Below are 25,719 nucleotides of genomic sequence, written 5' to 3'. Positions count from 1 at the left end.
TATGAATAATGTGAAAAAGGTTAAAATCCGAACATATGAAAGTATGAGAACATAATTTGTACTTTACAGGTTGTGAATGCCTTCTGCCAGCAAGTATCACCTGAGATGAAGGGGAAGGTGTTCACCCGGTTGAAGCACATTGTGGAACTGCAGGAAATTCTGGAAAAATATTTGGCAGGTAAGGAAAGTGTCTTATACTGGTAACTACTAGGTCAGTGGTGAGGAGATAAAGAACTTAGCTTTTAAGCCAGGCTCAAGGATAGCAGTCTCCTATTCCTCTTTGTCCAGGAAAAGAATGTTGAACAAAATTTTTAGTGAATATGTTCGTTTTGGTCCTATTATTGTCTCCAAGAGTTCTTGCTGCTTAAAAAAATAAAAATTATGGAGCCTCCTTCACACTATCTACATTAATCGTTTGTAAAACAAATTGCTGTGTGACCAAATATTGTTGCTGTCTTTAGATTTTAAATGTAAGTTTATTTATTTTTAGTCTTTATCTGCTTGGTTATTTTATATCATTATTTAGAATAGTTTTATATTAATTGAGCATAATCAATATGCTATTCCTATAAATTATGTCTGCTATTTTGCTATGCCAAAACAATGTTAGATGACTTGACTGTGTCTTAGAAACATTTAGCCACTCTGGGAATTTTGGAACGAGTTTTTAGCCACGTTAGTGACTGCTGTTCAAGTCTAATGGTGGTATATGGTTCGTACACATTGAGTTTCTACCTGTTCTGTTTCAGTCACCTCAGACTATGTCCCTCCTCCTGCAAACTTTGACTTAGAAACTTTAGACTTAACACCTCATACCAGTACTGCCAGTTTAGCAAAAATCAGAAAAAAAGGAAATATAGGTGAGTATATTTTTTTCTTCTTATCTGTCTCTTTACATTAATGTAAGAGGTTCAATGTATTAAGGCCTAAGTCATTAAAGAGCTTATGGACCCCTTCTTTAGCAGGGTCATAAATGTGCTATAATTTAGGGTTATAAAATTACCGTTTCTACCGTATATAGTCTTCAACAGGTTGTTTCCTGAGGGCAATGATATTTGACAAACATGATTATTGATTACCTGGGTCACTTTTCTCCTTTTGAAATATAAGGAGGAAGGAAGCGTAAAGCAGATGACAGCAAAACATCATCCCCTGACACACTTTCAAAAGAAGATAATTCAGATGTGACCCTACACCATCTGACAGAAGCCAGCTGTATAAGGTATTGAAAAATGACAGATGCCCATAGAGGTAGCAACCTCCAACTGCTGGGCTTAAGAGATTCTCCTGCCTCCGCCTCCCAAGTAGCTGGGACTGCAGGCACCCACCACAACGCCTGGCTATTTTTTGGTTGCAGCCATCATTGTTGTTTGGCGGGCCCAGGCTAGATTCAAACCCGCCAGCTCAGGTGTATGTGGCTGGCACCTTAACTGCTTGAGCCTATTTTCTGCATTTTATAAAGAAAAAAATTAGGGGATAGAGAGGCGGATGAATTCTACTAGGCCTTGGAGTAACACATTGGTAGCAAGATTTGGATTGACTCTATGTCCTTATTTCTCTCACATACTGGAAATTATTTTTTCTAATTATTATCTTGAGGATTTTATTCTCCATTTTTGCTCTCCACCGGTACTTCAGTCTTTCTCTTGCACAAATTATCAAATTCTGCCTTAAGACATCATTTTATAAATACTTTTTTAGCCTCTTTCCTGTTTGATCCCAGATATCCCATGTTATCAGATAACATGAAATGCTTAGTACAGTTTCTGGTACTTGATTAACAGTTGCTCCCTTTTCCTTTTCCTTTTCCTTTGTATCACTTTCTGAATAGGTTTTATGTATTCCTAAAATTGTGTAGGCCATGTGGATCCCAGCTATTTGTTTTTTTAGCTACTATTTATTGTATTAACGTATTTCTTATGTATAGCTTATCTAATTATCCTAAAAACCCAAGATTAGTATTAATAGCACATTTAATATATGAGGAAACTAAGTCCAGAGAGGATAAGTGATTTGCCTCAGGTCACAATAGTTAATCAATGCTTAACCTCAAATTTGCAGCCAGATCTTATTGTTGTTGGAAGAGCAGCCAGATCTTTCTGTCTCCTAAACTCATAGTTTTCTATACTGCACCATAATCCCTTGATTTACCTGATAATTCATCCCTAAGTACAAACCAGCCAGGGTCTTGATGTTTGGCCTCTATCCCTGTAGTAATTAAGTGCTCATCTCAGGAATATTTAGGAAGTTTGATGAAGAGAAACTGGTTATGTGGTGAAAATGTAACTTTTTGCATAAAGTGAATGTATATTTGTACTTTAAACTCTTTGTTAAAAATTAGATTAATATGAAAGACTTGTTCTCTTCATTCCTGCTACTTTCTGTCCAGGAGTTCACAGGAAAAGAAGAAAAAACATCAGTGTCACTACAGAATTACCATGCTTTTTTCCGGGAGCTGGACATTGAGGTCTTCTCTATTCTGCATTGTAGTTTTGTGACCAAGTGCATCTTAGATACTGAAATGCACACTGAAGTAAGTGACAGACTGGGATCTCAGAACTTAATCTTTTGGAAAGTTCTTCAGCCCTACTCTTCTAAGAACATGTGGCATTTAGAGAAGTTAGACTAACTTTTTTTTTTTTTTTTGAGACAGAGTCTCACTATGTCGGCCTCAGAGTGCTGTGACATCACAGCTCACAGCAACCTCAAGCTCTTGGGCTTAAACGATTTTCTTGCCTCACCCTCCCAAGTAGCTGGAACTATAGGCACCCACCACAACACCCAGTTTTTTTTTTTTTTTCCTGTTGCAGCTGCTGTTGTTGTTTGGCAGGCCCAGGCTGGGTTCAAACCCGCCAGCTCTGGTGTATGTGGCTGGTGCCCTAGCTGCCGAGCTACAAGCGCCAAGCCAAGTTAGAATGTTAACTTTAAAAATAATTATGACTGATCATTCTCATCATCCTGTTTATAAGTCATAAGTTTTTTTTTTTGTTTTTTTTTTTTGTAAAGACATAGTCTCACTTTATGGCCCTCGGTAGAGTGCCGTGGCATCACACAGCTCACAGCAACCTCCAACTCCTGGGCTTAAGCGATTCTCTTGCTTCAGCCTCCCGAGTAGCTGGGACTACAGGCGCCTGCCACAACGCCCAGCTATTTTTTGGTTGCAGTTCAGCCAAGGCCGGGTTTGAACCCGCCACCCTCGGTATATGGGGCCAGCACCTTACCGACTAAGCCACAGGCGCCACCCCATAAGTTTTTTATAATGTGCTAGACATTACATCTTGCCAATGAGTGATCCTACATAGGTTACAATGCTACGCTACTTAGATTATTTTTATAGAACACTGTTTTCTTTGTGTTTGTTTTCTTCAGACAGAGTCTCACTTTGTTGTTCCAGGTAGAGTACCGTGACGTCATAGCTCACCGTAACTTCAGACTCTTGGGTTCAAGTGATCCTCTTGCCTCAGCCTCCCAAGTAGCTGGGACTATAGGTACCCACCACAATGCCCAGCTAGTTTTTCCAAGATGGGGCCTCACTTTTGCTCAGGCTGGTATCGAAATCGTGAGTTCAAGTGATCCACCTACCTTGGCCTCCCAGAGTGCTGGGATTACAGGTGTGAGCCACCCCGCCTCGTAAGAAGAACACTGTTGTGGATTATAGTGGTCAATGCTATTTTTACTTTTTCATGACATTTGTTCAGGATCCAACAAATGCTCACTGATGCCATCCCCCCCCCCGCCCGCTCAGTCAGTGCTTATAAAAGTCAGCTATTTTTATTATACTGAGACTGGGAAAGGCCAGATGCCTTCCCCAAACCTCCCAAAAGTAGTGGTGCACAAGGACGGCTGGCACTGATATCTGTGCTGGCACCGGCCACTCTGTCCTCACAGACCATGAGCCACAGGAAATAGGATCAGGGCTGGGCCCTGAGACACTGTCCCTTCAGCAATCTCTCCTGTGGATGCTGGATACGTGTGCAGCCCCTCCCCACCTACCCCAGTCAATCCCAAGACTCATTCTAGGAGCTTCTGTGGAGAAAAACCAAAGCCCTGCCCCTGAAGCCTAGGCCACTGCAGACGTAAACCTCGGACTCTGCCTCATAGGGACAGGGCATTATCAGCATCTGGAGGGACTGACGGCCGTCAACAAAGTCTCTGCCCAGATATGGGAAACCAAAGGTAGGGAAGGACTTGGGGAATGTTCCAGGTGTCAGGGAGCCTATCTTCCCTGTCAGGACGTCAGTGCTCAGAGCAGGGTCTCTCTTCCTCCCTTTCTTTTTTTTTGTTTTGCTTTTTTGTTTGTTTTGTTTTTTGGCCGGGGGCTGGGTTTGAACCCACCACCTCCAGCATATTGGGCCGGCACCCTACTCCTTTGAGCCACAGGCGCTGCCCTCTCTTCCTCCCTTTCACCAACACTTTTGTACTGAGCAGCTGCCATGAGCCAGGCACGGATAGTAATTGGAAAGGCCTCTTCCATCAGAATGGGCTGGAAGGTTCCCTCCAAGAAGGTGATATTTAAACTGAGACCTGAGGAATAAGGAAGAGTTACAATTCCAGGGAAGAGGGTTCCAGGCAAAGGGAGGACCAGGACTGGAGGAGGGGGAAGGGTAGACGGAAGGCAGGAGGCTGCTGGGGTCAGAGCAGGGAGGGTGAAGGGGGATTAGGTAGCCCCAACATCTAATCCATACCCTAATCTCTGCAACCTGAGAATGTCACCTTCTATGGCAACAAGCAGGCTTTGCAGATAGGATCTTGAGATGAGGGGACTGTCCTGCAGTATACAGGAGGGCCCAAAAAACTATTGCAGTGTTTTTCTAAGAGGGAGGTGGAGGGAGACAAGGAAAAGGCAGTGTAGCTATGGAGACGGAGACTGAAGTGATGTGGACATGAGCCAAGGAGTGCCCAGAGCCACCAGAAACTGGAATGGGTGACAGTGGATTCCTCTGTATGAAGCCCAGCCCTAGCTACACCTTGACTGTAGCCCAGAGAAGCTGATTTTGGGTTTCTGGCCTCCAGAAATATGAGAGTAAATTTGTGTTGCCGTAAGCCACCAAGTTTCCAGGAACTTGTTACAGCAGGAAACTCATACAAAGGGCCAGGAGGGATGCTCTGGAAGCGGGAAGAGTCTGGCTCTTTCTCCCAGCACGTCCTACCTGTCCCTTACTCATTCACCTCCTCCCTCCTCCCCTGCTCGCCTCAGCGTTCCTCGCCCCTTTTAAACCAGACTCAACGCAAAGAGCAGGCATCTCAATTTTGCGAAAGTACAAACACATTTAAAAAACTTTGAAGGACTCGGCACCCATAGCACAGTGGTTACGGTGCCAAACACATACACCAAGGCTGGTGGATTCAAACCCAGTCTGGGCCAGCTAAATGACAATGACAACTACAACAAAAAACAGCCAGTGCCTGTAGTCCCAGCTACTTGGGACACTGATGCCTTTTTTGTGTTTGCCATTAATCTAGACAATGGCAATTCAGTAGTACATACAGCATGATACTTGCCTTAAATATCTCATTATTAGCCAGGCATAGTGGCTCATGCCTGAAACCCTAGCCCCTTTAAAGGCTGAGATGGGAGGGTCGCTTGAGGCCAGGAGTTTAAGACCAGCCTGAACAAGAGTGAGAGTCTGTCTCTACCAAAATAGAAAACTTTACCTGAGTATGATGGGATATGCCTGCTGCCAGCTACTTGGGAGGCTGAGGCAGGAGGATTGCTTGAAACTTAAAGTTTGAGGTTGCAGTGAGCTGCAGTGACACCACTGCACTCTACCCTGGGTGACAGAGCAACACCCTGTCTCATAAAAGGGAGCAGGTGCACTGGCTCATGCCTATAATCCTAGTACTCTGGGAGGCCAAGGTGGGGTTGATTGCTTGAGCTCACAGAGACCAGCCTGAGCAAAAACCAGACCCCTGTCTCTACTAAAAATAAAAAAACTGGGGCGGCTCCTGTAGCTCAGTGAGTAGGACGCCGGCCCCATATGCCAAGGGTGGCGGGTTCAAACCCAGCCCCGGCCACACTGCAACAGAAAAATAGCCGGGCGTTGTGGCAGGCGCCTGTAGTCCCAGCCGCTCGGGAGGCTGAGGCAAGAGAATGCCGTAAGCCCAAGAGTGGAGGTTGCTGTGAGCTGTGTGACGCCATGGCACTCTACCCAAGGGCAGTACAGTGAGACTCTGTCTCTACAAAAAAAAAAAAAAAAAACTGAGGCAAGAGAATCACTTGAGCCCAAGAGTTGGGCTATGAGCTATGACACCACAGCACTCTATCCAGAGCATTAGCTTGCGACTCTTATCTCAAAAAAAAAGAATAGGGCCAGGCATGTTGGCTCATGTCTATAATCCTAGCACTTTGGGAGGCTGAGATGGCTGGATTTGCTGGAACTCAGGAGTTTTGGACCAGCCTGAACAAGAATGAGACCTCATCTCTAATAAAAAATAGAAGAAAAAATAATCTGGGCATTGTTGCTGGTGCCTGTAGTCTCAGCTACTTGGAAGACTGAGACAAGAGGATCACTTGAGCCCAAGAGTTTGAGGTTGCTGTTTGCTGTGAGCTTTGATGTTTTCAGGGCAACAGAGTGAGATTTTTGTCTCAATAAAAAAAAAAAAAAATAGGGAGTGGCAGCCATAGCTCAATGGGTAGGGCACTGGCCACATACACCCAGGCTGGTGGGTTTGAACCCAGCCTGGGCCAGCTAAACAACAATGACAACTGCAACAAAAAGAATTTAACCAGGTGTTGTGGCGCGGGCACCTGTAATCCCCGCTACTTGGGAGGCTGATGCAAGAGAATCCCTTGAGTCAAAGGATTTGAGGTTGCTGTGAGCTATGACACCAGAGCATTCCATCGAGGGCCATATAGTGACACTCTGTCTCAAAAAAAAAAAAAAAATAGGACTCGGTGCCTGTAGCTCAACAGCTAAGGCGTCAGCCACATACATGGGGCTGACGGGTTTGAATCAGGCCTGCTAAACAACAATGACAACTATAACAACAAAAAAAAATAGCCAGGCATTGTGACAGGCATCTCTAGTCCCAGCTACTTGAGATGCTGAGGCAAGAGAATTGCTTAAGCCCAAGAGTTTGAGGTTGCTGTGACCTATGATGTCACAGCACTCTACCGAGGGTGACATAATAAGACTCTGTCTACAGTGGGGGGTGGAAATTAGAAGAGGGAGAAAAAAGGTCATGATCTAACCAGTGGATTAGTGGGAATACCTATTTGTACCTGCTCCATTGATGCCACGTGATATGTTAATGGTCTGAACCAAGTACCAGTGAAACTCCGAGAAAATGGTATTTAGAATGAAGTTGTGAGTAGAGCACATTTTCACAGAAAAAAAGAAAAGTTTTTATTTTTTGAGACAAGAGTCTCAACTTTGTTACTCTTTTTTTTTTGTTTTTTGTTTTTTGTTTTTTGTTTTTTTTGTAGAGATAGAGTGTCACTTTATGTCCTTCGGGTAGAGTGCCATGGCATCACACAGCTCACAGCAACTTCCAACTCCTAGGCTTAAGCGACTCTCCTGCCTCAGCCTCCCGAGTAGCTGGGACGACAGGAGCCCACCACCATGCCCAGCTATCTGGTTGCAGTTCAGCCGGGGCCGGGTTTGAACCCGCCACCCTCGGTACGTGGGGCTGGCGCCCTACCGACTGAGCCACAGGCGCCGCCCCAACTTTGTTACTCTTGATAGAGTGCCATCATGGAATCATAGCTCACAGCAACCTCAAACTCTTGGGCTTAAGTGATCCTCTTGCCTCAGCCTCCCAAGTAGCTGGGACTATAGGCATCTGGTCAGGAAAAAAATAACTTTTTTTTTTTAATGCCGAAACGTGGGAAAATATAACTTTTGATATGAGATTTCACTAAATAAAATTTCTCAAAGGTAAAAACTTTAGCATAGGCTAGGTATAGAAGTTCATGCCTATAATCCTAGCATTCTGCAAGCTGAGGTAGGTGGATTGCTTGAGTTCAGAAGTGAATTGCTTGAACTCAGAGACCAGCCTGAGTAAGAATAAGACCCTGTCTCTATGAAAAGTAGCCAGGCAGGGCGGCGCCTGTGGCTCAGTGAGTAGGGCGCCGGCCCCATATACCGAGGGTGGCAGGTTCAAACCCAGCCCCGGCCAAACTGCAACAAAAAAATAGCCGGGCGTTGTGGCGGGTGCCTGTGGTCCCAGCTGCTCGGGAGGCTGAGGCAAGAGAATCGCGTAAGCCCAAGACTGTGAGGTTGCTGTGAGCCGTGTGACACCACGGCACTCTACCAAGGGTGGTACAGTGAGACTCTGTCTCTACAAAAAAAAATAAAATAAAATAAAAATAAAAAAGAAAAGTAGCCAGGCATAGTGGTACACACCTATAGTCCCAGCTACTCAGGAGGCTGGGGCAAGAGGATCGCTTATGCCCAAGAGTTTAAGGTTGCTGCAAGTGATCATACCAGGGCATTCCACCCAGAGCGACAGAGTGAGACTCCTTCTCAAAAAAAAATTGCCTGAGCTCAAACCTGGTCTCAGGTTTGAGACCAGCCTGAGCCAGAGTGAGACCCCATTTCTATTTTAAATTTCTTTTTACTTTTTGGCCAGGGCCAGGTTTGAACACACCACCCTGGGTGTATATGGGGCCAGTGCCCTTCCCACTGAGCCACAGATGCTGCCCAAGACTCCATTTCTAAAAATAGCCGGGCGTTGTAGTGGGCACCTGTAGTCCTAGCTACGTGGGAGGCTGAGGCAAGAGAATCACTTGAGCCCAAGAGTTTGAGGTTGCTGTGAACTATGATGCCATGATATTCTACCAAGGGTGACAAAGTGAGACTCTGTCTCATAAAAAAAAAAAAGCATAGATTTTTACCTGATAGTTGTAGGCACTTCAGAATAGGGGAAAAAATGTTTTTCTGCATCAGGTTCCCTTATAGGCCCCTCAATAAATGTATGCAGAATAAACAGTTTTAAGTGAGACTGTGTTTCACCTGTTTTACTTCTGACAATGTATAGTTAGTACATTGGGATTTTTCTAGGATCCTGCCCAGAGTTAATAGTATCACAACATGGGAAAGACAGTACGAAAGGATTATTGAATGAACAGAGAAAAGTGAAATTTTCTTGAATTAGTTATTTTATATCACAGGATACTTAGGAAATGCATCTTGGGCCCACATCTGAAAAGATACAGAGAAGAATTTAGAGAAAAATGTATGTCTTCTAAACTATACTGTCTTGGATTCCTATTTTAATACTATAATTTTAAAATGTGTTTTGTTTTGGAAATGCTTGACTTTTTGATCATTTGACAGAGAACAACAGCCATCCTTTATATGATGGTGGGGGAAATTTTCCTTTTTTGTTAAAAGTCAGATTTTTACCCATTGGAAAGATGGTAACATGAAATGTACCAAAAAATGACTGGGACCTACTTGCAGTTAATCTTGCTTTCCATGTGACAGGCTACAGAAGTTGTGCAACTTGGGCCCCCTGAACTGCTTTTCTTACTGGAAGATCTGGCCCAGAAGATGGAAAATATGCTGACACCTTCCTTTACCAGGAGAGTCCCCTTCCTCAAGGTTATTATAGACAGAAGCATGGGACCTGAGGTTGTACATTTGGAAAGAAAGAGGTCTTAGTGAATAAGTTGTCACTTTCTCTGGCATTGTGTTTAAGTCACTGGGTAACATGGGGGCAGCCCTATTGCCAAACCATATTCACCTGGCCTTAGACAGGAACTCTGAAACAGTAAATAAAAAAGAAATGTATTTGTAAATTCCTGAATCCGAAATCCCGTTCTTTTCTCAGATTTTGGTTTTAACAGCCTCCAAAGCTAAGCTTACGCCCAAGCCTCAGTTTAATAGTTGACCATCTAGGCTTAACGCCTGTAGCTCAAGCGGCTAAGGCACCAGCCACATACACCAGAGCTGGCAGGTGAATCCAGCCCGGGCCTGCCAAACAACAATGACAACTACAACCAAAAAAAATAGCGCCGGGCATTGTGGCGGGCGCCTATAGTCCCAGCTACTTGGGAGGCTGAGGCAAGAGAATCTCTTACACCCAGGAGTTTGACGTTGCTGTGAGCTATGATGTCACAGCACTCTATCCAGGGCGACAGCTTGAGGCTCTGTTATAAGGAAAAGAAAAAAAAATAGTTGACCATCTAGAACAGTGGTTCTCAACCTTCCTAATGCTGTGACCCTTTAATACAGTTCCTGTTGGTCCTGACCCACAGGTTGAGAACCAATGGTCTAAAGAGACCAGAACCTCAACTGTGTGTACAACATACAAATGTATACCTAGCAACAGGGGAAGCAGCTGGATGGTACAAACAACAAAATAGGGAAATCTTGGGTATAAATGTTTAAACATTAATATATCCAGTTACTTGTTTCTTTCTTCTTTGTACTTACTATTTTCTCTATGTGCTTGTTAACCTAAATGATTCTACCTTTTTGTGAGCTTTATCTCATTAGGTGTGATGGGTCTATATTTCTCAATCAAACATTATTCTTGCTCTACGAAAACCAGTCTGTTCATTATTTGAAGATGGAACAAGATTTTTTTTTTTTTTTTTTAGTTGCAATTTTGCCTTTTTTTCTTTGTTTTTTTTGTCTGGGGCCGTGTTTGAACCCGCCACCTCCGGTATATGGGACCCGTGCCCTACTCCTTTGAGCCCCAGGCGCTGCCCTTTTTTTTTTTTTTTTGAGACAGAGTCTCACTATGTCACCCTTGGTAGAGTGCCGTGGCGTCATAGCTCACAGCAACGTCAAACTCTTGGGCTCAAGCAATTCTTTTGCCTCAGCTTCCCAAGTAGCTGGGACTATGGGAGCCGCCACAATGCCCGGCTATTTTTTGTTGCAGTTGTCATTGTTGGTTAGCTGGCTCCGGGCCAGGTTTGAATCTGCCACATTCGGTGTATAGGGCCCCGAGCCAAGGAGCAAGATTTTTAGCTCTGTCAGGATATAGTTTTAGTCAAGAAACCTGTTTGTCCTATCTGCTCCTACCTGGTGAAACAAGTTTGACTGAACTACATAGGGAACCCTTAGTTTCACAGAAGCTATCTAGCAGTTTCTTCCCCCCGTAACTCTGAAATTATTACAGAATAAAGGAAACCGAGATATTGGATTCTCACATCTCCGTCAAAGATCTTCCCGAGAAATTGCTCATTGTGTTGTTCAATTGCTGCCCCCAATTTGTAACCATCTGGAGAATATTCACAACTACTTCCAGGTCAGATGCTAATTTTATCATTATAGAGACTTAGAAATTACTAAATTAACACAAGATTTCATTTTTGGCTGAGAAAAATGAGGGCATTTGCTGAAGCAAGTGTCCTAGAATCATTTTCCTTTTTAGTGCTTAGCGGCTGAGAATCATGATGTGGTTGATGGACCAGGAATGAAAGTTCAGGAGTATTATATAATGTCTTCCTGCTATCAGAGGATACTGCAAATATTTCATGGGCTTTTTGCTTGGTGAGTATATAGGAAGTATGGTAATAATAAGAAATGAGTATATACTTACTTTTACTTAGTGTCACCAAGGTACTGAGTGTACAAAAGAAGACTCAAAAATCTTACATAAATGTGGTGCTTTATTCATTTGTGTTTTTTGCTTGTTTGTTTTATTTTTGAAGCAGAATCTTACTCAGGCCTTGGGTAGAGTACCTTGGTGCCACAGTTCACAGCAACCTTGAACTCTTGGACTTCAAGAGATCCTCTTGCCTCAGATTTCCAAGTGGCTGGGACAACCACCACAACACACCACAACTCCCAGCTAGTTTTTCTATTTTTAGCAGAGATGAGGTCTTGCTGTTGCTCAGGCTGGTCTCAAACTCCTGAGCTCAAGCATATACCTGCCTCTCTATTATTAGAGAGTGCTATTATTGTAAGCGTGAGCCACTGCACCCAGCTGCCTTATTCTTTTTGAAGTGTTGTATCATTTCATTTGCTCTTTCACCCTCTGAGTCTTTTTTTTTTTTTGAGATAGAGTCTCATTATGTCACTCTCCATAGAGTGCTGTGGCATCACAGCTCACAACAACCTGCAACTCTTGGGTTTAAGCAATTCTCTTGCCTCAACCTCCTGAGCAGCTGGGACTAAAGGCACCCACCACAACACCCGGCTATTTTTTTTTTTTTTTTTATTGCAGTTGTCATTGTTGTTTAGCAGGCCCAGGCTGGGCTTGAACCCCCAGCTTCGGTGTATGTGGCCAGTGCCCTACTCACTGAGCTATAGGTGCCAAGCCACACCCTCTGAGTCTTAGGGAGTCACAGTTTGACAAATTAGGTGACTTGCTGGTGAGTTAACTTAATCTGGCCGTCTGAGTCTTAGTCCAGTTTCTTGTAGCAAGTTTTCTATTATGATACTGAAAAAGACTATTTTTTTTTTTTTGGTGGGGGGTGGTTTAGACTGAATCTCAAACTGTCACCTTGGTAAAGTGCTGTGCCGTCATAGCAACCTCCAGCTCGGACTCAGCAATCCTCTTGCCTCACTTTTTATGTTTTTAGTAGAGACAGGGTCTCGCCTTTACTCAGGGTGGTCTTTAACTTGTGAGCTCAAGCAGTCCACCCACCTTGGCCTCCCAGAATGCTAGGATTATAGGCGTGAGCCACCCCGCCCAGCAGAAAGACTATTACTAAACTGGCATTGTTACTTAAACAAGTTATACTTAAATTTCAGATTATGTTGCAAAGAGCTAAACACGGTGTGAGATGGAGTGATTCTTTTTCCATGAAAAAAATCATGGAAGCAGTAGGACTTGATGAAACCCTGAAGGTGTAAGTGGCCTTCAGGAGAAGGTAAAGGAATGAGTTAGAAGGCATAGCATGGATAAAAGTAGAAAAAAAAAAGAACTGTGTCCTTTAAATACCTTGTTCCTCAGGGCTAAGAACTAAGCCCTAGCCCCTCTTATTATACAAGTTTTCTGGGCAATCTTACCCAGGCTTAAATTTATGTTAAGATGTATCTTCTGGGCGGCGCCTGTGGCTCATTCGGTAAGGCGCCGGCCCCATATACCGAGGGTGGCGGGTTCAAACCCGGCCCCGGCCAAACTATAACCAAACAATAGCCGGGCGTTGTGGCGGGTGCCTGTAGTCCCAGCTACTCGGGAGGCTGAGGCAAGAGAATCGCTTAAGCCCAGGAGTTGGAGGTTGCTGTGAGCTGTGTGAGGCCATGGCACTCTACCGAGGGCCATAAAGTGAGACTCTGTCTCTACAAAAAAAAAAAAAAAAAAGATGTATCTTCTGAGCTGTGGACATTTATATCCAAATGCCTACTCAACACTTCCCTAGATGTGTCATGACACCTCAGACTCATCACATTCCAAAACAGAACATATCATCCTTACCAGTGCCCCTTCAGCTTTGCCTGGCTTGGTAAATGGCACTACCACTTGCCTGAGCCAGAAACCAGGAATTATCTTAGTCCTTCCCTCTACTTTCTGCCCTTTTTCTCTTCTACATCTGATTACTCAATCCTGTGGATTTTTCCTTCTAGATAACCTATAGATAGCCATCTGTCCCTCTCTCTCCACTGCTTCCAGACTCTCATCATCTCTTACCTAGACTTAACTCTAGCCTGTAAGGAATGAGGGAGAGCTTTTCTTCCCTTAAAAATAAACCTCTGTCAGGTGGCGCCTGTGGCTCAGCGGGTAGGGTGCCGGTCCCATATGCCGGAGGTGGCGGGTTCAAACCCAGCCCCGGCCAAAATAAATAAATAAATAAACCTCTGTCATACTCAGCCCTACTATGAAACCAATTTATAGCTTTCATATGAAAGCTGTAACCCAACTATAGCCCAAGAAGAAGGGGAAATAGGAGAGGGAGGGGAGGATAGGCGGAGGGAGGGTAGTTGGTGGGACCACACCTATAGTACATTTTACAAGGGTACATGTTAAATTTATTAAGTGTAGAATATAAATGTCTTAGCACAATAACTACGAAGACGTAGAGGGCGGCGCCTGTGGCTCAGTCGGTAGGACGCCAGCCCCATATACCGAGGGTGGCGGGTTCAAACCCAACCCTGGCCAAACTGCAACCAAAAAATAGCCGGGCGTTGTGGCGGGCGCCTGTAGTCCCAGCTACTTGGGAGGCTGAGGCAAGAGAATCGCCTAAGCCCAGGAGTTGAAGGTTGCTGTGAGCTGTGTGAGGCCACAGCACTCTACCGAGGGCCATAGGGTGAGACTCCTGTCTCTACAAAAAAAAAAAAAAAAAAGAAGACGTAGAGAAGGCTATGTTAACCAGTTTGATGAAAATATTTCAAATGGTATATAAAACCAGCACATTGTACCCAATGATTGCATTAATGCACACAGCTATGATTTAATTAAAAAAAAAAAAAACTCTGTCTTTAAGGAAAGACTATTTTGGGTGCACTTCAACTTCTAATCTGATAGAACTGTGATTGACGCCTATAATCTCAGCACTTGGGAGGCTGAGGCGAGTAAATGGCTTGAGCTCACAGGTTTGAAACCAGCCTGAGCCAGAGCGAGACCCTGTTTCTTTTTTTTTTTTTTTTTGTGGTTTTTGGCCAGGGCTGGGTTTGAACCCGCCACCTCCAGCATATGGGACCAGCGCCCTACCCCTTTGAGCCACAGGCGCCGCCCTGAGACCCTGTTTCTAAAAAATAGCCAGGTGTTGTGATGGGCACTTATAGTCCCAGTTATTTGAGAGGCTAAGGCAAGAGAATCGTTTGAGCCCAAGAATTTGAGGGTACTGTGAGCTATGTCACCACGGTATTCTATCAAGGGTGACCAACTGACTCTGTTTCAAAAAAAAAAAAACTGTTAAAAAAAGACAACTGCGGGCGGCGCCTGTGGCTCAGTGAGTAGGGCACCGGCCCCATATGCTGAGGGTGGTGGGTTCAAACCCAGCCCCGGCCAAACTGCAACCAAAAAAATAGCCGGGCGTTGTGGTGGGCGCCTGTAGTCCCAGCTGCTCGGGAGGCTGAGGCAAGAGAATCGCGTAAGCCCAAGAGTTGGAGGTTGCTGTGAGCCGTGTGACGCCACGGCACTCTACCCGAGGGCGGTACAGTGAGACTCTGTCTCTACAAAAAAAAAAAAGACAACTGCGATTGAATTTGGTACTTGAGTGGGTTTTTGTTTTTTTGTTTTGTTTGTTTTTTTGGTTTTTTGTTTGTTTGTTTTTTAAGACAAAGTCTCACTCTATTGCCCTGAGTTGAATGTCATGGTGTTATCAGGAACCTCACACTCCTGGTCTCAAGGGATCTTCCTGCCTCACCTTCTCAAGGAGCTGAGACTAGAGCCACCCACCACCATGCCTGTCTAATTTTTCGATTTTTAGTAGAGATGGGGTCTTGCTCTTGCTCAGGCTGGTCTCAAACTCTTGAGCTCAAGGGATCTGCCCATCTTAGCCCCCCAGAGTGCTAGGATTACAGGCATGAGTAACTATGCCCAGCCTAAAAAAATTTTTTTTTATCTCTGTTGACTTATTGAAGATTCAGACTAGGGGCCAGGGTCCTCGAGTGCTAAGTAATCTTACTGAAACTAAGCTAAAACTTTCTTACTTTGACTTTCCCTTAGGAGTGGATTTTCTCAACCTGAAAATTATAATTTACTGTACTCAGCCCTTGGGGTTCTTAGTGGCCGACTGAAGCCGGGAGAAACTGATCAGGCCTTGGAGGAACTGCTCAGGTGGGTCAGACTACATACCCCAGAGTATTCTCTAAAAACACTCCTGGGATTAAGATTGGAAAGATTTCTTTGAAATAACTATGGGGGGGAAGGAAATAGTATTTTTCAGCTACTTTCCTTAATAGATGAGCTTTCTCACCTATGTATTCAGATAAATCCTGAAGCATTAGAAACCCTTCAATAAATCATGCTAAATCTTCATGCATACATACATCAGCTATATACTGTCTTTTCAGGTAATGATCATGAAAACATTGACCATCTCTAGTCAACTCCTGATTATCCAAGGATCTACTCTGTCTCCCAGAAGGGATGGGTAATCAGTCATCAACTGGTTATCACTGGTTGCTTGTCTCATTCCCCACAATCTTGGAGGAAGACCATATATGGCTAAGGGCTAGGCAGTGGACAAGGGAGGTGTGCGAAAGTGATCTTGGTGGCTTGGCTTTCAACCTCCTACCCCAGCTCCAGCAAGAGTGACTAGTCCTTTCTCTCACCTCTCCTGATCACTGGGTCAGCCTCAGAGCTTGTAATTCCTGCCTCTAGGGCAGGTCTTTTAAAAATGTCAGTCCAGGCACAGTGGCTCACCCCTTTAATCCTAGAACTCTGAGAGGCCAAGGTGGGTAGATTGCTTGAATGCACTAATTCAAGAGAAGCCTAAACAAAAAAGAAAAACCCCATCTCTACTAAAAATATAAAAAGTAAGGCAAGATGGCAGCTCAGTGGGTAGGGCACCGGCCACATACACCCAGCCCATGCCAGCTAAAACAACAGTGACAACTGCAACAAAAAAATAGCTGGGCATTGTGGTGGACGCCTATAGTCCCAGCTACTAGGGAGGCTGAGGCAAGAGAATCACTTGGGCCCAAGAGTTTTAGGTTGCTATGAGCTGTGACGCCATGGCATTCTACTGAGGGTGACATAGTGAGACTCTGTCTCAAAAAAAAGTGAGACAAGAGGATTGCTTGAGCCTGAGTTGGAGGTTGCTGTGAGCTATGATGCCATGGCACTCTACCCAGGGTGACAGCTTTAGACTCTGTCTCAAAAAAAATAAAAAAACAATGTTAAATATAGTACAGTGGTTTATACCCTATTGATTAATCAGGAGTTGACTCTATTTTTATTGTAACTACATTTTTGGATTAGATGTGATTCTCCATCTCCCATACTTCAGTGTATCGATAGTGACCATATATGATGCACTTACTCAAAGCTGTACTTGCTCTGCTTTATGTTAATAACTTCCTTTCACTTCTCTATACAAACCACATTTTAAGCATTGTTTTGAGGATGTTGCCTAAGGTTTTAAATAACAAATAATTTATACAGGGTTGTATGTGTTAGCACGGTCCTTGGGTTTCTTGGCATATATGAAAAGCCAACAGTTCCATTTATGGAGCTCTCTTCTGTTGGCTTTCTCCACCCAAAGATACGGTTTTCTTTGTATCTTTTCTACCAAGATACAGTTTTCCCCAAGATGCTTGAGGGAAAGTCTCATTTTGTCATGAAACACTTAAAGGACATGAGGATGTAAACGTATCTGTGATGCATATGCTAATGTTGTGTTTTTTGCTTTTTGTTTTTCTTTTTTCTTTACAGCCAGAGCTTCCATTACTTGCAGAATTTCCATCAGAGCATTCCTAATTTCCAGTGTGCTCTTTATCTCATCAGATTTTTGATGGTCATTTTGGAAAAATCTAGAGTTCCTGCCCCGAAAAAAGAAAGAATTGGTGATGGGCCCAGATCTTTTTTTTCCTTTTCCATTAATAGGATTAATTTCTTACACTTATAAACTTGAGGCTTCCCAGGACTTTGTACATTTTTCCATGTAAATCCCCATGTAACCTCTCATAGGCCCTCTTGCTGTACCAAGAAGGACCCAGAAGAAGCTATGACTGATTTTGGCCAACACTGCTTAATCTAAGTTTGATTAGACCAGTTAGCTAGATAATTTGCTGTTTAATCATGTTCTTCCTTTATTTATTTATTTATTATTCTATTTATTTATTTTGAGACAGAGTCTCACTATGTTGCCCTGGGTAGAGTGCCATGGCGTCACAGCTCACAGCAACCTCAAACTCTTGGGCTTAAGTTATTTTTTGTTGCAGTTACCGCTGTTGTCTAGCAGGTCTGGGCCGGTTTCGAACCCACCAGCCTCGGTATATGTGGCTGGCACCATAACCACTGTGCTACAGATGCTGAGCCATATATTTTTTTTCTAAGCCATATTTATTTTTAATTATATCAGACAGGCTAGGCGCAGTAGCTCATGCCTATAATCTTAGCACTCTGAAGGCTGAAGCAAGTGGATTGCCTGAGCTTACAAGTTTGAGACCAGCCTGAGCCAGAGCAAAACCCCATCTCTAAAAATACCCAGCCTCTTGACTCGGGCCCTGTGGCTAAAGCAGCCAAGGCACCAGCCACATACACCTGAGCTGGCAGGATCAAATCCAGCCCGGGCCCGCCAAACAACAATGGCAGCTGCAACCGAAAAATAGCCGGGTGTTGGTGGCAGATGCCTGTAGTCCCACCTTGGAGTGGCAGGAGCAGGAGAATTGCTTGAGCCCAGTAGTTTGAGGTTGCTGTGAGCTGTGATGCAACAGCACTCTACCCAGGGGAACAGCTTGAAGTTCTATCTCAAAAATAAAAAAATAAAATAAATAAAAATACCCAGCCTCCCTAGTAGTCCCAGTCGCTTGCCTCAGCCTCCCTAGTAGTCCCAGCTAGGGAGGCTAAGGCAAGAGACTGAGACTGACAGAATTGCTTAAGCCCAAGAGTTTGAGGTTGCTGTGAGCCTTGATGCCACAGCACTCTACAGAGGGTGACATAGTAAGACTCTGTCTCAAAAAAAAAAAAAAATGTAAAACAAACTTTATTATTCCTTATTGATTAAGAGAAGAAGGTTTTGTCTGAATCTGTAAGTTGAGCACTGCTATTGCCATGCCCAGGAGGAGTAATATCCCCTTTCCCACTCCCTGGCAACATGTCATTTCTCTGTGTGTATGTTTGTGTGTTTGTTTGTTTTGAGACAGAGTCTCAAGCTGTCACCCTGGGTAGAGTGCCATGATGTCACAGCTCACAGCAACCTCCAACTCATGGGCTTGAGCGATTCTCTTCCCTCAGCCTCCCAAGTAGCTGGGACTACAGGCGCCCACCACAACGCCTGGCTATTTTTTGGTTGTAGTTGTTGTTTGGCAGGCCCAGGCTGGATTCGAACCTGCTAGGTCTGTTGTATATGTCTGACACCTTACCCGCTTGAGCTACAGGCACCAATCTTTTTTTTTAATAGAGTTTATGTCACCTCTGTAGAGTGCATGGTGTCACAGCTCACAGCAAGCTCAAACTCTTAGGCTTAAGCAATTCTCTGCCTCAGCCTCCCACATAGCTGGGACTATAGGTGCCCACCACAATGCCCGGCTTTTTTTTTTTTTTTTTTTTTTTTTTTAGAGACAGAGTCTCACTTTATGGCCCTCTGCAGAGTGCCGTGGCCTCACACAGCTCACAGCAACCTCCAACTCCTGGACTTAAGCGATTCTCTTGCCTCAGCCTCCCGAGTAGCTGGGACTACAGGCGCCCGCCACAACGCCTGGCTATTTTTTGGTTGCAGTTTGGCCGGGGCCGGGTTTGAACCCGCCACCCTCGGTATATGGGGCCGGCGCCTTACCGACTGAGCCACAGGCGCCGCCCTTTTTTTTTTTTTTTTTTTTTTTTTTTTTTTTTTTTGAGACAGAGCCTCAAGCTGTGGCCCTGGGTAGAGTGCTGTGGCATCACAGCTCACAGCAACCTCCAACTCCTGGGCTCAAGCAAATATCTTACCTCAGCCTCCCAAGTAGGTGGGACTACAGGTGCCCGCCACAATGCCCGGCTATTTTTTGGTTGTGGCCATCCTTGTTTGGCAGGCCCGGGCTGGATTCAAATCCGCCAGCTCAGGTGTATGTGGCTGGCGCCTTAGCCGTTTGAGCCACACGTGCTAAGCCATGCCTCGCTATTTTTTGGTTGGAGTTGTCGTTTGGCAGGCCCGGTCTGGATTTGAACCTGCCAGCTCAGGTGTATGTGGCTGGTGTGTTACCCGCTTGAGCCACAGGCACTGAGCCATGCCCGGCTATTTTTTGGTTGGAGTCGTCATTGTTGTTTGGCACACCTGGGCTGGATTTGAACCTGCCAGCCATATGTTTAAGGATGGGTCAAAGGTGGGACGTGTTACATCTTAGACAAATGGGTTCATTTCTTTTTTTTTTTTTTTTTTTTTTTTTTTTTTTTTTTTTTGTAGAGACAGAGTCTCACTTTATGGCCCTCGGTAGAGTGTCGTGGCCTCACACAGCTCACAGCAACCTCCAACTCCTGGGCTTAAGCGATTCTCTTGCCTCAGCCTCCCGAGTAGCTGGGACTACAGGCGCCCGCCACAACACCCAGCTATTTTTTGGTTGCAGTTCAGCCTGGGCCGGGTTTGAACCCGCCACCCTCGGTATATGGGGCCGGCGCCTTACCGACTGAGCCACAGGCGCCGCCCCAAATGGGTTCATTTCTGACAGAAGGGCCAGTGGAGCATGAATATGACAGCTTTTTTAAAATTTCCCATTGGGGGGCGGTGCCTGTGGCTCAGTGAGTAGGGCGCCGGCCCCATATGCCGGGGGTGGCGGGTCCAGGCCCAGCCCCGGCCAAACTGCAACAAAAAAATAGCTGGGCGTTGTGGCGGGCGCCCATTTTCCCAGCTGCTCGGGAGGCTGAGGCAAGAGAATCGCGTAAGCCCAAGAGTTAGAGGTTGCTGTGAGCCGTGTGACGCCATGGCACTCTACCAAGAGCGGTACAGTGAGACTCTGTCTCTACAAAAAAAAAAAAAAAAAAAAAAAAAAAAATATATATATATATATATATATATATATATATATATAAAAAGAAAGTTAGCCAGGCATTGTGGTGCTTGCCTATAGTCCCAGCTCCTTAGGAGGCTGAAAGCAGGAGGATCACTTGAGCTCTGGAGTTTGAGGCTGCTGTGAACTATGACACTTCAGCACTCTACCTAGGGAGACAGAGACTTTGTCTCAAAAAAATAAAAATTTCCCATTGGGCTCAGCGTCCCTAGCACAGTGCTGACAGTGCCAGCAACAAACACTGAGGCTGGCGGTTTCAAACCCAGCCCAGGCTGGCTTAAAAAAACAACAACAATAATCAAGTAAAAATGAGGTAAAAGCTATGTTGATTGGTTTGATCTAACCACATCAGATTGTATAAAAAAAATCAACACATTGTACCCCACATATGCATAAATATATTCATGATCTATGTGTATTTGACTTAATTAAAACAATAACAACAAAAAAAAAAATAGCCAGGTGTTGTGGCGGGTACCTGTAGTTCCAGCTACCTGGGAGACTGAGGCAAGAGAATCGCTTAAGCCCAAGAATTTGAGGTTGCTGTGAGCTGTGACACCAGGCACTCTACTGAGAGTGACAGAGTGAGACTGTCTCAAAAAAAAAAAAATGAGGGCGGCGCCTGTGGCTCAGTCGGTAAGGCGCTGGCCCTATATACCGAGGGTGGCGGGTTCATAACCTGGCCCCGGCTGAACTGCAAACCAAAAAATAGCTGGGCGTTGTGGCGGGCGCCTGTAGTCCAAGCTACTCGGGAGGCTGAGGCAAGAGAATCACTTCAGCCCAGGAGTTGGAGGTTGCTGTGAGCTGTGGGATGCCATGGCACTCTACTGAGGGCGATAAAGTGAGACTCTGTCTCTACAAAAAAAAAAAAAAAAAAAACGAAAATTTCCCGTTAGACTAGGAAGTTTTTAGTAAATTTAAAATAATCCTTTTGGGCCGGACTCAGTGGCTCACACCTGTAATCCTATCACTCTGGGAGGCCAAGGTGGTTGGACTACCTGAGCTCAGGAGTGCAAGACCCTGTCTCTAAAAATAGCTGGGCCCCGTGCCAAGTGCCTGTAGTCCCAGCTACTTGGGAAACTGAGGCAAAAGGATCGCTTGTGCCCAAGAGTTTGAAGCTGCTGTAAGCTAAGATGCCATAGCACTACCAACAGTGAAAGAGTCAGACTTGGGCGGCGCCTGTGGCTCAGTCGATAGGGCGCCGGCCCCATATACCGAGGGTGGCGGGTTCAAACCCGGCCCCGGCCAAACTGCAACCAAAAAATAGCCGGGCGTTGTGGCGGGCGCCTGTAGTCCCAGCTACTTGGGAGGCTGAGGCAAGAGAATCCCTTAAGCCCAGGAGTTGGAGATTGCTGTGAGCTGTGTGAGGCCACGGCACTCTACCGAGGGCCATAAAGTGAGACTCTGTCTTTACAAAAAAAAAAGAAAGAGTCAGACTCTGTCTCAAGAAAATAAATAATCCTTGTGATCAATAATCATCCCCCCAGGGCAGCGCCTGTGGCTCAGTGAGTAGGGCACTGGCCCCATATACTCAGGGTGCGGGGTTCAAACCTAGCCCCGGCCAAACTGCAACAAAAAAATAGCTGGGCCTTGTGGCGGGCACCTGTAGTCCCAGCTGCTCGGGAGGCTGAGGCAAGAGAATTGCTTAAGCCCAAGAGCTGGAGGTTGCTGTGAATCCTGTGACGTCATGGCACTCTACTGAGGGTGGTAAAGTGAGACTCTGTCTCTACAAAAAAAAAAAAAAATCATCCCCCCCAAACCCTGAAAAACAAGTAATGTCAATTTCCCATATACTAGATGCCTTTATCTTGTTTTTTAACAGCTTCCCTGGCCAGACAGTTCCTCTGTCGGGTATGGCCTAGTGGGGAGAAGGAGAAGAACATCTCTAATGACCAGCTCCATGCTTTGCTCTGGTAAGATTTGGTCTCTTCCAATAAGCTAAATAGACTTTTTCCACTTTGCTACTGTTGGGATCCTTTGTCTTGTCACAGAGTGAGAAATGATCTTTGTGAGTGAGAACTTGAAAGCAATGAACACTGTTTGGAATATATGAATCATTAAACCCTCTAGTTCTGTTTTATATGCCAGCTAATTCCTTATTATTAAATCAATTCATAGAGAAAATAGAGCTATCTGTTGGATACAATATATACAACCAGTTGTATCTGATCTTGTTAATCAGTGAGTCAAATATTTATTTGCTTTTCAATGCAGTATCTACTTCGAACACACAGATAGTGTTCTGAAGGTCATAGAGGAGATTGCTGGTGTTGGTGTCCCAGAATTAATCAGTTCTCCTAAAGATGCATCTTCCTCCACGTTCCCTACACTGACCAGGTAAGGGCGTTCTTGCCTCCAGTTTTTTTGCTAAGATGAGATCATAGTCATACTGCAATAGATGTAGTTTTTAAATAACTACTTCTCATCTCATTCTGCACAGGTGGTAGATATAGTCATTCATTCAGCAATGAGTAGCTACTGTGCATTCTCCTTCCAAAGGCCTCTCAGCCACCATATATGAGAGGACCTTGTTCAGGACTGAATCTTCTGTAGTTACAGTCAGCAAAAGCAATGAACGTTTACTCACCAAACTTCTCTTTGCCCATACTTCCATCCTTTAAACTTGAAACTATTTTTCCAATATTTTAACTACCTTTAGAACAACAAGGTGATTGTATCTATTCCTATGTGTCTCACCTAATGGATTTGTGTCTCAGAATATCAATAGCTGTCTTAGACTTGTAGTTTTTTTGATTTATAAAGCCCTTTCACCTTGTTTATCTCATTCGATCCCTTTGGTAATTCTGTGAGATAGGTATCATTACCCCTATTTTACTGCTGAGGAAAATGAGGGCTAGGGCAGCACCTGTGGCTCAGTGGGTAGGGCACTGGCCCCCTATACCGAGGGTGGCAGGTTCAAACCCAGCCCCAGCCAAACTGCAACAACAACAACAAAAAATAGCCGGGTGTTGTGGCGGGTGCCTGTAGTCCCAGCTACTTGAGAAGCTGAAGCAGGAGAATCGCCTAAGCCCAGGAGTTGGAGGTTGCTGTGAGCTGTGATGCTACAGCACTCTACCGAGAACAATAAGTGAGACTCTGTCTCTACAAAAAAGAAAAAAGAAAATGAGGGTTAGAACAGGAACTTCGCAAGCTTACACAGGCAATAAAACAAATAGAACTGGGACTCAAACTCAGGTTCTGTCACATTACATCACTCTTCTTTCCATGTTACCACACCACCTTTTGTAAAGTGAACTCTAGATTGACAGTCTGTCTTCCTGGGCTCATTTCTGATCCCTTTCTACTCCCCTATCCTGTTACAGTGGACCTTAGTGAAAGGACATTCAGACAGGTGGGGAAGGTAATTACATTTGATTCCTGGCTTCCTCCCACAAAGTTCTTTCTAAGCAGTGCATCAAGGTGTGGACGTACGTGGTTTGCCCTCTTCTAGGCACACTTTTGTCATTTTCTTCCGTGTGATGATGGCTGAACTAGAGAAGACAGTGAAAGGTCTGCAGGCCGGCACAGCAGCAGACTCACAAAAGGTGAGTCCGATGCTCCCACTCCAAGCAGAAGCTTGTTGGAGATGCTGTGGGCCTTAGCAACCTGCTAATGAGGACTAAGCTACACCAGTGAGAGGAATGGCTAGCCAGGAATGCTGCCCTGTTTGCCACCTCTCTTTGGAAGGATAATTGGCTTAAATATGTGAAGAGCTAAGTAATTCAAGAGCTGTGTTATTGCTGAGAGTACAGTAGGAGCGGTATTTGGGTGTGATTCTGAGGTGCCTATGTATTTGGCTGCCCTCAGATTCATGAAGAGAAGCTCCTCTACTGGAACATGGCTGTTCGAGACTTCAGCGTCCTCATCAACCTGATAAAGGTGAGTATGGAGGCTCCTTGACCCATGTCATCAGCTAACCGCAGAAACAAAAGGTCCTGGCTTCCAAAACTGACTCTCCTTGCTCCTCTCTCCACACTTCCTTAGGACCTGTTCTCACCCCATCATCCATCTTCTCTTGTCCCCCTACCCTTCTTCATTCCTGGGCAGTTTCCTTTTTATTCCCTTCCTTCCTCCCACCTATGCCACAGTACCTTAGTGGCCCTTCACCTGTAGTCCCCACCCCCAACCCGGCTTTCTCTCATCTTCCCTTGGGTCCTCTATATGAGCAAACTCCCTCTTACAACCCTGAATGCCTTCATTATTCTTTTTTTTTTTTTTTGTAGAGACAGAGTCTCACTGTACCGCCCTCGGGTAGAGTGCCGTGGTGTCACACGGCTCACAGCAACCTCTAACTCTTGGGCTTACGCGATTCTCTTGCCTCAGCCTCCCGAGCAGCTGGGACTACAGGCGCCCGCCACAACGCCCGGCTATTTTTTGGTTGCAGTTTGGCCGGGGCTGGGTTTGAACCCGCCACCCTCGGCATATGGGGCTGGCGCCCTACTCACTGAGCCACAGGCGCCGCCCGCCTTCATTATTCTTTCAATACATTGTGTTCTCACATGCTCCATCATTTTGCTCAGGCTGTTCTCTCAACCTAGAATGTCATTATCTCTCCTTTCCACCTCTGTCATCCAGTCTGAAGGCTTCAGATCAAGATTTTAGACCTCTAATAATGTCATCTTCTCACCATCCCTAGCTAGAATCAGTTTCTTTTCTTTCTTTCTTTTTCTTCCTTCTTCTTTCTCCTTCCTCCCTCCTCCTCCTCCTCTTCCTCCTCCTTTTCCTTTTTTTTCGTGTGGCATCAGTTTCTTGTTCCTCTATGCTCCTGTCTTCCTTTTCTTTTTCTCTTTCTCTTTTTTTTTTTTTTTTTTGCAGTTTTTGGCCAGGGCAGGGTTTGGACATGCCACCTCCAGTATATGGAGCCAGCACCCTACTCCTTGAGCCACAGGCGCTGGACATGTCTTCCTTTTCTTTATTTCCTTTTTTGTTTTTGAGAGACAGTCTCACTTTGTCACCCTCAATAGAGTGCTATGGCATCATAGCTCACAGCAACCTCAAACTCTTGGGCTCCAATGATTATCTTGCCTCAGCCTCCCAACTACAGGCCCCTAACCCAATGCCCAGCTATTTTTTTTAGAGATGGGGTCTCGTTCTTGCTCAGGGTGGTTCAGAACTCCTGAACTCAAGCAATCCACCCACCTCAGCCTCCCAGAGTGCTGGGATTACAAGTGTGAGCCACCTTGCCCGGCCTTGTCTTCTTTTTCTTGAACCTCAGTTGTGGTGATTA

General features: G+C 45.0%; 1 protein-coding gene across 1 annotated transcript in view; it reads left to right on the top strand.

The window, feature by feature from the left end:
- The window catches only part of FANCD2 (FA complementation group D2), an 82,919-nt gene that overhangs the window by 47,614 nt on the left and 9,586 nt on the right, over window positions 1-25,719 (top strand). The window contains 14 exon segments of the mRNA XM_053598718.1: window positions 70-178; window positions 750-860; window positions 1,111-1,179; window positions 1,182-1,222; window positions 2,390-2,533; window positions 9,429-9,545; window positions 11,071-11,199; window positions 11,326-11,444; window positions 15,511-15,621; window positions 17,221-17,351; window positions 22,315-22,405; window positions 22,707-22,829; window positions 23,944-24,037; window positions 24,300-24,371. Coding sequence (XP_053454693.1) covers window positions 70-178; window positions 750-860; window positions 1,111-1,179; window positions 1,182-1,222; window positions 2,390-2,533; window positions 9,429-9,545; window positions 11,071-11,199; window positions 11,326-11,444; window positions 15,511-15,621; window positions 17,221-17,351; window positions 22,315-22,405; window positions 22,707-22,829; window positions 23,944-24,037; window positions 24,300-24,371 — 1,461 coding nt within the window.

Source organism: Nycticebus coucang, chromosome 8 (assembly GCF_027406575.1).
Source record: "Nycticebus coucang isolate mNycCou1 chromosome 8, mNycCou1.pri, whole genome shotgun sequence".
Classification (NCBI taxonomy): domain Eukaryota; kingdom Metazoa; phylum Chordata; class Mammalia; order Primates; family Lorisidae; genus Nycticebus; species Nycticebus coucang.
Note: the sequence above shows the minus strand (reverse complement) of the source record. Positions and strands in the feature narration are given on the sequence as shown.